The sequence below is a fragment of the Marmota flaviventris genome, chromosome 13 (assembly GCF_047511675.1).
Source record: "Marmota flaviventris isolate mMarFla1 chromosome 13, mMarFla1.hap1, whole genome shotgun sequence".
Classification (NCBI taxonomy): domain Eukaryota; kingdom Metazoa; phylum Chordata; class Mammalia; order Rodentia; family Sciuridae; genus Marmota; species Marmota flaviventris.
This window is the reverse complement of record NC_092510.1, coordinates 80,822,779-80,835,164: the sequence shown is the minus strand read 5'-3', so window position 1 is coordinate 80,835,164 and position 12,386 is coordinate 80,822,779. Positions and strand designations below refer to the sequence as shown.

Genomic DNA, 12,386 nt, shown 5'->3' with positions numbered 1-12,386 from the left:
CCGCGGCTGCGCGGGCGCGTGCTGGCGGCGGCGGCTCGGTCCCGGCCCGCGCCCGCGGCGCCCCCGCTGCGGCCGGAGCGGCCTGGCTGCGGGATCGGTGCGCAGCGATGGCGCGGCCGCCCTGGCAGTGCCCGCGGGCCTGGGCGCCGCTGCTCTTGCTGCTGCTGGCGGGGCCCGCCGCCTGCGCTGCCAGCCCCGCGGACGACGGCGCGGGCCCGGGGGGCCGGGGACCCCGGGGCCGCGCGCGGGGGGACGCGGGCGCAGACGAGGCGGTGCCGCGACACGACTCCTCCTACGGCACCTTTGCCGGGGAGTTCTACGACCTGCGCTATCTGTCAGATGATGGTGAGGCTGCAGGAGGGTGAGGGGCAGCAAGAGGGGAGTCGGGGGTGGGGACCCAGGGCGGCAGGAATGGGGGCGGGAGGGGGTTGGTCAGAATGCTAATGGGGGACAGCGGAGCACCGCCAAGGCCAGGCTGGGAAGCGCTCCACTCAGACCCCCACGGGCTTGGAGGCTGGGCCCAGGAGCTGTCAGCTTCTGCTGTCTGCTTTACACGTGGGGAGACTGAGCCTGGAGAGGGAGGTGGTCACCCAAGTCCTGCGAGGCTGTGGACAGGAGTGCTGAACTGAGGCTCCCTGGCCTCCACCCTCCCAGCCACGGAGGAGGCCACCATCTGGTCTGGGGTGTGTGAGACCTGGTCAGTTGGTAGAAAGTAGAAACCCCAATTTAGTGAGAAATGCTGCTTTGTTCCTCCCCATCTGTTTTGACCTAAGTTTGCCGTGACTAGCGCCCCATCTTCTTAGCGTTCTGTTGGTGCTCACTGCCCTAGCACCAGAGCTGGGTCACATCTCCCTCCCCACTCCCAGCCCACTTCTCTGCCACAGCAGTTCTGGTCCCCTAGTGTGAGCCACCATTGTTGGGGCCATCTGGGCTGGAAGACTGGGGGTTTGTCAGCCACCAGCCTCCCTGTAGAGCTGCTTCAATGAGCACAAAAGGCAAACTGACTCTATTCAGGAGTGGAAACTGTCTTACTTCTGCAACTTTGGAAAGTAGTCATTTTCCTTTTCTTTGGCTAAGAGGGATAACTGACAATCAAGCTGGGGTTTGAAATGTTGGGATCTGTTCAAGGGTGTTTTCTATTAGTTATGATTAGGTTCACCTATATGCAACCAGCATAAATGCCTTCCACAAGATGGAATTTTCTGTCTTGTAAAGAAAGCTGGAAGTAATCCAGAATCTGTGTGGCGGCTCCCTGATCTTCCAGGACCCTGGATCCTGCTCTTCTGCTTCTTTGTATTTCTTAGCATGTAACTTCATGGTCCTAAATATCTGCTTGAGCTCCAGCCATTACCCTCACCGTCCAGATAGTGGGAAAAAGGAAGTAGGAAGAAGAGGTCATTGACTACTTTATAAGGAGATTTACTTGGAGGTTCCAATGAACAATTCTACTTACTTAGTTATGTGGTCACACATAGGTGTAAAGGCAGCTGGAAACGGTAACCTCACTGCTGAGACATAATAGACCCAGTTCAAAAAATGGAATTACAGGCTGGGGATGTGGCTCAAGCGGTAGCGCGCTCGCCTGGCATGTGTGCGGCCCGGGTTCGATCCTCAGCACCACATACAAACAAAGATGTTGTGTCCACCGAAAACTAAAAAATAAATATTAAAAAAAAATTCTCTCTAAAAAAAAATGGAATTACTATATTAAGGGAAATGGAGAGAATAGATTTGGGGAAAATATATTTTTTAAGTAGTCTTAACTGCTGAAACAGAGATTCCCAACATATAGTGGCTTAAATAAGAGAGAGAATTTTTCTTGCAGATAAGAACCTGGCTGCTCTGGGACTGGTGGGTGGGCTCTATTCCATAAGGTCATTTGGGGACATAGATTCTTTCCAATTGTTGCTCCACAGTCCTTTACCCCTCTGACCTCATCTGTGTGGTAGAAGCCAGGTTGCTTGCATGTCCTTGTTCAAGACTAAGGGAAAGAAATAGAGAAATTCAGGGTAAGCAATTACCTGTTAGGCCGTCTGCACAAATCACTGCTGCTCATCTTCCTTTGGCAAAAATGTCATTACATGACAGAGCTGTGGGGAAGGCTAGGAGGTGCAGTCCTCTAGCTGGGCAGCCATGTGGCCAGGAACAAGGTGTAAATGACAGGCAGAGTCGGAGGACAACAAGCAGAAGCAGAACCTATCACTCTGGAAAAGGATAAGTATTCTGAAACCCATCTGTTTCTGGAAACATCTGATGCATATTTATTCTGCATACATCCAACCTAGTACTGCCCGGTGACATTAACATGAGCTTATATTCTCATTGGGTACATATGCCTAACATATGAAGGACAAGCTCAGAGTTTAGGCATACAGAGAGAATGATCTGTTAATTGCATGGTCAAGTTTTATAAACTTGGACATCAGGTGGGCCCTATAATCAAGGACAGCTATGTGGAGTCCAGCTGGAGGCATGAAAGACTGGTGAGATGGAAGAGGGAGGGCATTTAGATGAGGTGACCATCCAGTGGTGGCAGGGCATGCTGTCATGTGTGTTCAAATCCCTGGTTGCCCCTCCCATCCATTCTGTACATACAACCGGCTTACCCTTCCTAAAGCCCACCTCTAACCCTGTTGGTGTTGCATTTAAAAACCTGTGACAATTTCAACCTGCTCCCTGGAGGAAGCTCGGACTCCCTTCTCTGGAGTTTCTACCCTGGCCCAGTTCCCCTTCACAATCTCTGCTACTCCTCCCATTCCCTGCTGTTATGGTTTCGATGTGGTGTCCCCCCCGCCCCAAAAAGCTCATATGTGAAACAGTGCAAGAAAGTTTGCTGAAGAAATGATTGGGGTACAACCTTAGCCTAATTAGTGAATTGATCCCTGATGGGATTAACTGAGTGGTAATGAGGCAGGTGGGCTGTGGCTGGAGGAAGTGGTTCACTGGGGGCCTGGCTTTGGGATACCTGGAGAGTGAAGACTCTCTCTGCTTCCTGATCATCCTGTGAACCCCATCCCTCTGCCACACTCTTCCGCCATGATGTTCAGCCTCACCTTGAGCCCCAGGAATGGAGTCTGCTGAATATGGATTGACTTATGAAACTGTGAGTCCTTAAATAAACGTTTCCTCCTCTATCATTGTTCTGGTCAGCTCCTTTAGTCACAGCAGTGAAAAAGCTGACTGTAATAACACCTGCCCTAAGTGCCCACTTCCTGTTCTTCTGCCCTGCCCTCTGACAGTTTCTCACTTCCTCTTCAGATACAAATCCTACCATGAGCTGGTGGGGATGTTTGTGGGGGGACCTCTCAGGGGTAGCACCTCTGCTAGTTTACCCTGGACCTGGGCTTTCGCCCTATAAGTTCTGAGGAGGGAGTCTTAAAAACCATTGTTGACACTGTCTTAAAAGGGACTGTCAGAGAGGCAAAACCGTGAGACAGAAGGTGTTGGAAACAGTGTCCCAAACCACCATGAGCAAGAAGGCATGGGCACTCCAGGTAGCCGATGGACTTGAGATGGGAGGCAGGGGGTGACCCTCCTTAGGGTGGATTTAGATTCAGTGGGGAAGGAGGACACAGGCTGATTGCTTTGGAGGAAGTGGCAAGTGGAATCGTGCCTTTAAACTATTCTTTAGGAGTGTGTGTGTGTGTGTGTGTGTGTGTGTGTGTGTGTGTCTATTTCGTTGTCAATGGACCTTTATTTTATTTATATGTGATGTTGAGAATCGAACCCAGTGCCTCATACCTGCCAGGCAAATGCTCCACCACTGAACTATGACCCAGCCCTAAACTGTTCTTTTTTCCCAACAGAATAAACAGATTTGTCCTTTTGAGGCAATCAGGCCACTGGTTTCTTCCATGCAGAATCCCCACTTCACAGATTCCAAATAGCCAAGAAATTGAGTTTGTAATGAAGAGCTGGCTTGGCCATGTGCAACTAGAAAAAGGGAATTAGAGCAAGAGGGTGGAATAAGGATTTCAGTGAAGCTGGGAGAGACCCACTGACCATTATTGACCCTGTCCACAGACCATCTCTCTTCTGTCTGGTTGCCCAGGACCCCCCAATCCAGAAGCTGTGCATTGCCTGATTTGGTTTCTCTGATCACCCCTTCATGTACTCACTTTTTAAATTTAAATTATGTGTTGTTTTAACTATGCTGGTTTTCAGAATTCACTATCTTAGCCTACACTGTTTATCTTTGCCGTCCTGGCTCAAATGCCACCTCTTTCAGGGAGCCTTCCCTGATTTTCTCCCCCTCCCATCCTGGCCCAATAAGCAAGGCTATTCTCCCAGGGCACACTCCTAACCCTGCCATGACCTGTGGGCTGTCAGCACTCAGGAGTCTGGATAGGGTCTCGGTACTTGTACCCACACCTCTTTCCCTTGAGCTTCTCAAACCAGAATCTATACATTCTGAACAACGGTAGAATATGCAGTGGATCACCATTTGATTATGGGCAAATACCCATTCTGTGGATTCTCTGGGGAAAAACAAGAGCAAAGAACTGTGTGAGATGTTGGCTTGGGGTTAGGTCCCAAGGGAAGCCTCCCACTCCCATCTCCCCGCTGCTCAGATGGCCAGGTTTGAGGAACAGATCCTGAGCCTTAACCCAGCCAGCCACAAAAGATGATGGTACCTGACTTGGCCTTGGGGCCAGACCCTGCCTGGGACCGGAAAGAGCCATGCATGCTTGCTTATCTTAAGGCATAATGATCTGAATGATTGTAAAGTGGCCCAGTCAGTGAGTTTCTGACCATTGAGTTCTGACCAGTTTTTGCAATCTTGAGAGAGCAAGCTGGTAAAGAGGCAAAGAGGACAGAAACATGGGGAAGGGAAGGAGCTCCCTCACCTTCCCATGTCCTTCCTCCATCCACCATGCAGGTGGCTATGTAACTCGTCACCCTGCTAATCCAGAAATTGTTTAAAGGTGACGATCTGCATCTGATCTCTCTCTGTACCCTCCATGAATCTGCGCTGATGATAACACGCAGTGGAGCTAACTGGTAACAAGTGCTTGTTGTGTTCAGGCACTGTTCTAGGCACTTTATCCGTATTGACTTCACTCCTTTCAGCAACCCTGTGACTTAGACACTACCCTGATCCCTGCCTCAGAGTTCAGGGAACTGAGCCACAGAAAATGTAAATATCTTAGCCAAAGTCACACAGCTAGGATAGCAGAGAACTGTGTGGGTTTGTTGGTTGACATCCAGCCTGCCTGGAGTGGGGGGTCCCTGGGGACCTGAGCTAGGAAATGGAGTTGGACAGGTGGAACTGGGACTTTCTGTGAGTGAACTTGAGAAGAGGAGTTAGGCGTTGATCTGGCAGGCAGCTGCAGGTTCCTGAGCAGCAGAATCCCACCAGCAAGGCTGCGTTCACACATGTGGCACTTCACACTTCACAACGTCCCTTGATGGGGCCATGTTGTTATACGACTCTAATGAGTAGGAAAAATGGTTCAGGAGGCCCAGAAGGAGGCTGATGCAGTAGCTCTCAGAGATGAAGCTGAATGGTATGGCCAATTTCTGGTTAAAACTTCAAGGAGTCTAGTACTAAATTAATACCTGAAGGCTGTGAGCCAAGCAGTTAATTAGGAGCAATAAATAGCAAACCAGAAGCCATTAACCACCCAGTAGAGCATGGGAAGCAGGCTCAGGGGATTGCAGAAAAGGAACAGAGAGTGCCCGTGAATCACACAGGCACGGAAACCTCAGAACCATACTGGGAAGCTCCAAAGTCAACCGAGAAAATAAGTACCTCACTGAGCCACATCCCCAGGCCGCAATGTATGCATTGCACAACTAAAGAAGACAAGTCAGTGCAAAGGAGATAGAACGGGGTGGAGGAGAGAGAGGCAGGGAAAGTCTTTCAGGAATGAAGCAACAGGGTCAGGTGGTTGCTTCAGAAAGATGGCCCATGGGGTGTAGCTGGGTTAGAGAGCTGGCCTAGCATGTGCAGGCCCCTGGGGTCCATGCCCAGCATTAAAAAAGAAAAACATGGCTCATGGTAGAAGAAGAGGAACCGAATAGGAGGGTGAACAAGTAGCCCGGAGGCAGGCTCAGGTGTCTGCGGTAGGAATCACAGGAAGTGATGGTTAAGTGGATGCACCAGGTGGGAGAAGGGGCGACCTCTAGGACTCAGGTTTCATGATTGGGAGACTGGTCAGTGGTCGGATTGTTCACTGAGAAAGTAAACACAGGAGGAAGAGCACTGGGGAAGCAGAGGAACTTGGTGTGGGACATTAGGAATTGATTTGCTTGTAGAATCTCCAGATAGAACCCTCTGGATGCAGTTGGCTTTGGGGCTTAAACACTGACATAAGAAGAGGAAAAGCTGGAAATTGGGACATTCAAGAAAGAAGAGAATAAATCTAAGGAGAGTAAAGAAAAAAATAATAAGGGCATAGCAGAATCATTGAAAGAGACACCAAATACTCAGTAAAGAGGATCAACAAAATCAAAAGTGAGTCTTTAAAGATATGAGTAAGAGCTGAGTGTGGTGGCACATACCTGTAATCCCAGCTACTCGGGAGACTGAGGCAGGAAGATTGCAAGTTTGAGGCCAGCCTGGGAAACTTAGAAAAAAGCCCTGTCTCAAAATAAGGAAAAGGATGGAGTGGTAGCTCAGTGGTAGAGTGCTTGTCTAGCATGCACAAGGCCCTGGGTTCAATCCCAAACACAGAATGGATGAATAGATAGACATTGAAATAGACAGATATCGAGAGATAGATATCAAGACAAATATTGAGACAGATATTAGGATAGGTAGATAAAGAATAAGAGAGATAAGTGTATTAATCAGGGTGCCACAGATAAAAAATAAAATAAAATAATAGCTTTCTTCTAGGGATGGGCTCACATGATTGTGGAGGCTGTGAGTTCAAGTCCAAAGTCTTACAGTTGGGCCAGCAGGTTGGAGACCAAGTAATGAGCCCATGTTATGGGTCAAGTCCAATGGCATCTGTCGTTGCATTGCTTGGGGGAGTGAATGAGGCCCCCCGTTCTATTACAGAGGGAAGTCTGTGTAATTCCAAGTCCACCAGTGTAATCCCTCCAAAAACACCCTCACAGGAACAGCCACAACAATGTTTGACCACATACCTAGGCACCAGGGCCCATCCAAGATGACACATAAAATTAACCATCAGAATAAGTTTCTGTCGAGATGGATCATGAAAAAAAAAGAGAGAAGTCAAATAATATTAGAAATTAAAAAGGGAAAATTTTAGACATAGCAGAGATTAAAAGGCTAATTGAGTTATAATTATAACAACAAAAATATAGATAACCTAATTTAAAAATGGGGAAAATCTCAAAAGAGATATTTTTCCAAAGAAGATGTACACGTAGCCAAGGGGCACATGAAAAGATACTCAATTAAGGTAATGCAAATCAGAATCATAATGAGGGGTGGGTGTGTAGCTCAGTGGTAGAGTGCTTGCCTAGCATCCTAGATTGCATCCCCAGACTGCAAAACAGCAAAAACAAAATCATACAGATGTCTTCTGATTCCAATGCAGTAGAATTGGAAATTAACAAAAGCAGGTTGGGTGTTGTTGCCGGGGGAGTCAGCCTGTCTGGAAAAGAAAACAACATGAACCCATGTGTTAAAGAGGAAATCATAACCACGAATGGTGGGACTCTACTTTGTGTACAACCAGAGATATGAAAAAATTGTGCTCTACATGTGTAATATGAACTGTAATGCATTCTGCTGTCGTATATAACAAATTAAAATTTTAAAAAGAGGAAATCATAAAGAAAATTAAGAAACACATCTAATGACCATCAGAACATTGCACATCAAAATGTTTCACATGAATCTAAAGTAGAGCTTAGAAATTTATAGTTTTGAATACATCTATCAGGAAATAAGATTGAAAACATGTGAACATGGAATCCAACTCAAAATGGAAACAGAAAGGAGGAGGTAATACAGATCTGAATAGGAATAAGTGAAATGGAAAACACACAAATGAGGACAATTACCCAAAGCAAAATATGACTCTCTGAAAAGTCTCATAAGAGAACACAATTTTTTGGGACAAATCTAATCAAAGGAAAGGGTGAGGATGCAGAAGAAATATGAAGATACGGTGGATTGGCTTCCTCTGCATCTATCCTGCCCGCTCCCTGGTGTGCCTACCTCTATTGCAGAGGTTACAGTGCAACCTTGAAGCCCAAGTTCTGCCTGTGATTTTGATTCCGTCAATTAGATGCATGACATTTGAATTCAGAAGTGGGGTAATGTGGAGCTAGGGCATCACATGCAAGACTTCCATTGTGTGTTAGCTTTGTGTCACTGTGACCAAAATAGCTGACAAGAACTACTTAGAGGAGGAATATTTTGGTTTCACTCACAGTGTGAGAGGTTCAGTCTGTGGTCAGCCCACTCCATCCCACTGGGCCTAACATGAGGCAGAACATCTTGGCAGAAGGCTATAGTGGAGGAAAGCTGTTCAGCTCATGATAGACGGCAGGAGAGAGAGAGAGAGAGTGAGTGAGTTTGAGCAAGGAGCCAAAGTACATTATCCCCAAGGTACATCCCCACTGATCTATTTCCTCAGCTACACCCTACCTTCCTACTGTTACCACCCAGAAATCCATTCAAATTATTAATCCATTAAATGGATTAATCCACTGATTAGGTTACACTCTTGTAGTCTAATTATTTCATCTCCTGCATTAATATGAGTTTTTATGGGGGACAGCTCATATCCAGACCATACCATACTGGTTTTTCTTTCTTTCCCTTTTTCTTATTGAATGTCATTTCATACAATTCACCCATTTAAAGTGTACAGTGCAGTAGTTTTTAGCATATTCACAGGGTTATGCAGCCATCACCATAGTCAATTTTAGAGCATATTCATCACACTGAAAAGAGATACTACACCCCTTATCCATTGCCCTGCAGTCTCCTCATCTTCCCCCTCCCCACACCCTTCTTGCCCCAGCTGAAGGCAATCACTAATCTTTCTGTCTCAATATTTATGTTTTCTGGACATTTAATGTAAATGAGATTATAAAATATGTGGCCTTTGTTACTCTCTTCTAAACAAAATGAGTTTTAAGTTTCATCCATGTAGTAGCATATATCAGTACTTTATTTTTTGTACCCAAATCATATTTCATTTTTTGCATTTACTTTTTTTTTTTTGTACTGGGGATTGAACCCAGGGGTACTTAACCACTGAGCCACATTTCGAGCCTATTTTATATTTTATTTACAGACAGGGTCTCACTAAGTTGCTTAGGAACTTGTTGAGTTGCTGAGGCTGGCTTTGAACTCACAATCCTCCTGCCTCACTCTCCCAAGCCACTAGGATTACAGGTGTACACCATCATCATACCCAGCTACCTTATTTTGTTGATTATTCATCAATAGGTGGACATTTGGGTGATTTCCACTTTCTGGCTATTGAGTATAATGCTGCTATGTACAAATTTTTGTGTAAACCTATTTTTTTATTTTTATTTTTTTAGCTGTCAATGGACCTTTATTTAATTTATATGTGGTGCTAAGAATGGAACCCAGTGCCTCACACATGCTAGGCAAGTGCTCTACCACTGAGCCACAAACCAGCCCTAAACTTATGTTTTAAAATCTTATCTTTTTCTACTTAAAATAGCTTGAGTGGTTTGTGTTTTCTGCAAAATATGGCATCTAATAGGAAAAAACCCTGCTCTTTTAAATTTATGTAATATAAGCTTGTGAGGTAGCTAAGTAGTAGAGCACTTGCCTAGCACATACAGGTGATTGCTAGTACCTCAAAACCAAACCAAACCAAAAAAAAAAAAGAAAGAAAGAAAAAAAATGTGTGTGTGTGTGTGTGTGTGTGTGTGTGTGTGTGTTATTAAGTAAAATGCTCAATAAAATTCATCCAGGAAGAAAATTCTGGAACTAAGTAACATGGCATAAAGAAAAATTTAAACAAGCTAAAAATTCAAGAAATTTAAATATTAGCTAACTAAATCTAACACTGTATCTAAAAACACACAATATATACAGGTATCACTTATTGTAGCAATGGTGAATTGATAACAGAAAAAAAATCTACCTATATAATTTTATAGTATTTAGATTATTAAAAATATATCTTAAAAACGTCAAGCACTGGGCATGGTGGTGCATGCCTATAGTCTCAGCTACTTGGGAGACTGAGGCATAAGGATCCCTTGAGCCTAGGAGTTCAAGATAAGCAACAACATAGCAAGAACTTATCTAAAAAAAATTAATACATAAGTATAGTTTTTAGAAGATTATAAATATATTAGAAAAATATTTTACTTAATAGAGTCTCTTTTGAAAAAAATTGAAACTAACAATATACTTAATGGAAAATCCTTTAGATTTTATTTCTTTAGGGTTAATATAAGACAAGGATACCCGTTTATTATGACTATTACTGTTCAATATAGTACAGGACGTCCTGGCCAAAGGAAAAAAAAATTCAGAGTCATAAGAATTGGAAGGGAAGACATGATGTGAGTATTTACAAAGAAAACCAAACAGAATGAATAAACAGACATAATCAAGACAATGCAGTAAGGTTGTCATAACCAAGATCAGGGCACAGAAACCAAAAACTCCCTTCTTCACTAGCAGTAATAAGCAAAGAATGTAAAAGAAATGAAGATATTGTTTGAAATAGCAACAAACCTATATTATCCAAATGTTACATGAAAAAGAATGTATCAGTCCTAAAACTACTAAGAGATATAAAAGATGTGAATAGACAGGCATACCATGATCTTGGAAATGAAAATTAGTATTATAAATTAATTATATTAAATTATAAATTAATTCTCCCTCCTCCCACAATTCATCTATATGTATAATGCAATTCCAACCAAAAAGGTCTAGCAGCATTTGGGGAGAGAACTTGGCAAATTAATTTCTATAGTTTACATGGAAGAATTAAGTTTCATGAATTGCTAAGTAGGCTTTGTCTTGCTAGATATTAAGATATAAGACAAAGTCTGGTATTTAAAAGTATATAGTCCTGGCTCAGAAACATAGGTCAGAAATTGACCTATGTTACAAGACTTGGTTATCATTATTGAGGTATCATCATAAATCCCTAGGGAAAAGATGAGTTATTTCACAAATGGTGTTGAGAAAAATTTATTCAATATAGGGAAAAAATAAAATTGATCTCTTATCTCACACTATATAAAAAATAAATTCCCAATGGGTCAAAGCTCTAAATATGCAAGAAAATACTACCAAGGCAATAAATGAAAATGTAAAGGAACATCTTTATGTCCTTGGGTGGAGGGTGAACTCTTAGACAAGACCCTAAAAAGGACACCCCCAAAGAAAAAAAATTCTTAGCTTCACTCCATCAAATTAAAAGCTTTGAGTCCAAAAAAAGAATATCAGACAAAAATAAATAAAAAGAAAACCCAAATTGGTGACAGACTTGAAGGAAAAATAATGGAATCATCTGGAACCAGGTTTCTGGAATACACACAAACTCCTATGATAAAGATCACAAACCCAAGTAATAAAGGGAGAATGCAGAAATACACATCACAGAAAGAGAAACCCGACTGTTTGCTGAAGACAGGGAGAAATGTTCATTGCACCAGTACTCAGGGAAACCCAAGCTAACATGAGAGAATGGTGGCATCAAGTACACAGAGGACATGGGGGAACCGGGGCAGTCATTCACGACTCGGGGTGTCATCATAATTCTGATCTCATCAAGCTTTGTGGAATTGAAAATGTGACCCGTCACATCTCAGGGAATATTATTCAGCCAGCAGTAATAACCAGGCTTAGGTTTACACATGTAGGTAGATTTTCAAGGGGAAATATTAAACAGAATGATGAGCCGTACTGTTTTGTGTCATTTATGCAGATCACAAACATAGAAATATTACATTTTTAAAAGCACATATACATAATGAGAAATACATGGACAGTGAATGGTAAGTTGGAGTGGGCCCTTGCTAGTCTGCCCTGCTGAGGTATTTCCAGACTTGTGTGTGGCCATGGGATGGCCAATGCAGCACACCTGTGGACAGAGTGGCCCAGTGGTGCTGTAGGCAGGGTGAGAAATTGTCTATGCCTGGAATCTGCACTTTAGAGCTACTTCTGTGCTGGCAGCTTGGGTAATATCTTATAGGGCGATCATGCAAGAGTTCAAAGGTGGTGGTGCTGGGGATATGAAAGATGTTTTGCAACCTGGAAGATTCCAGCCTTGCACAGGCAAGAGTTCTGGGCTTCATGGAGACAAAGAGCATACCCTCCAGCTCTGGATTGTTTGGAATCCATTATTACTGATGTGTCCTCTCAGGTTTTCCTGGTAAGAGATTTTTACTGTGATAAAATATCTTTTTCAGATATGTGGGTCAGAGTGTTCATTTTTTGTTAAGATCTTCCT

At 43.9% G+C, this 12,386-nt stretch overlaps 1 protein-coding gene across 1 annotated transcript in view; it reads left to right on the top strand.

The window, feature by feature from the left end:
• Positions 1-92: 92 nt before the first annotated feature.
• Frrs1l (ferric chelate reductase 1 like) overlaps positions 93-12,386 on the top strand; it is a 34,551-nt gene continuing 22,257 nt past the window's right edge. The window contains exon 1 of the mRNA XM_027942962.2: positions 93-345. Within this exon, the coding sequence (XP_027798763.1) occupies positions 108-345 (238 nt within the window). The 5' untranslated portion in view covers positions 93-107. The remainder of the gene's footprint in view (positions 346-12,386) is intronic.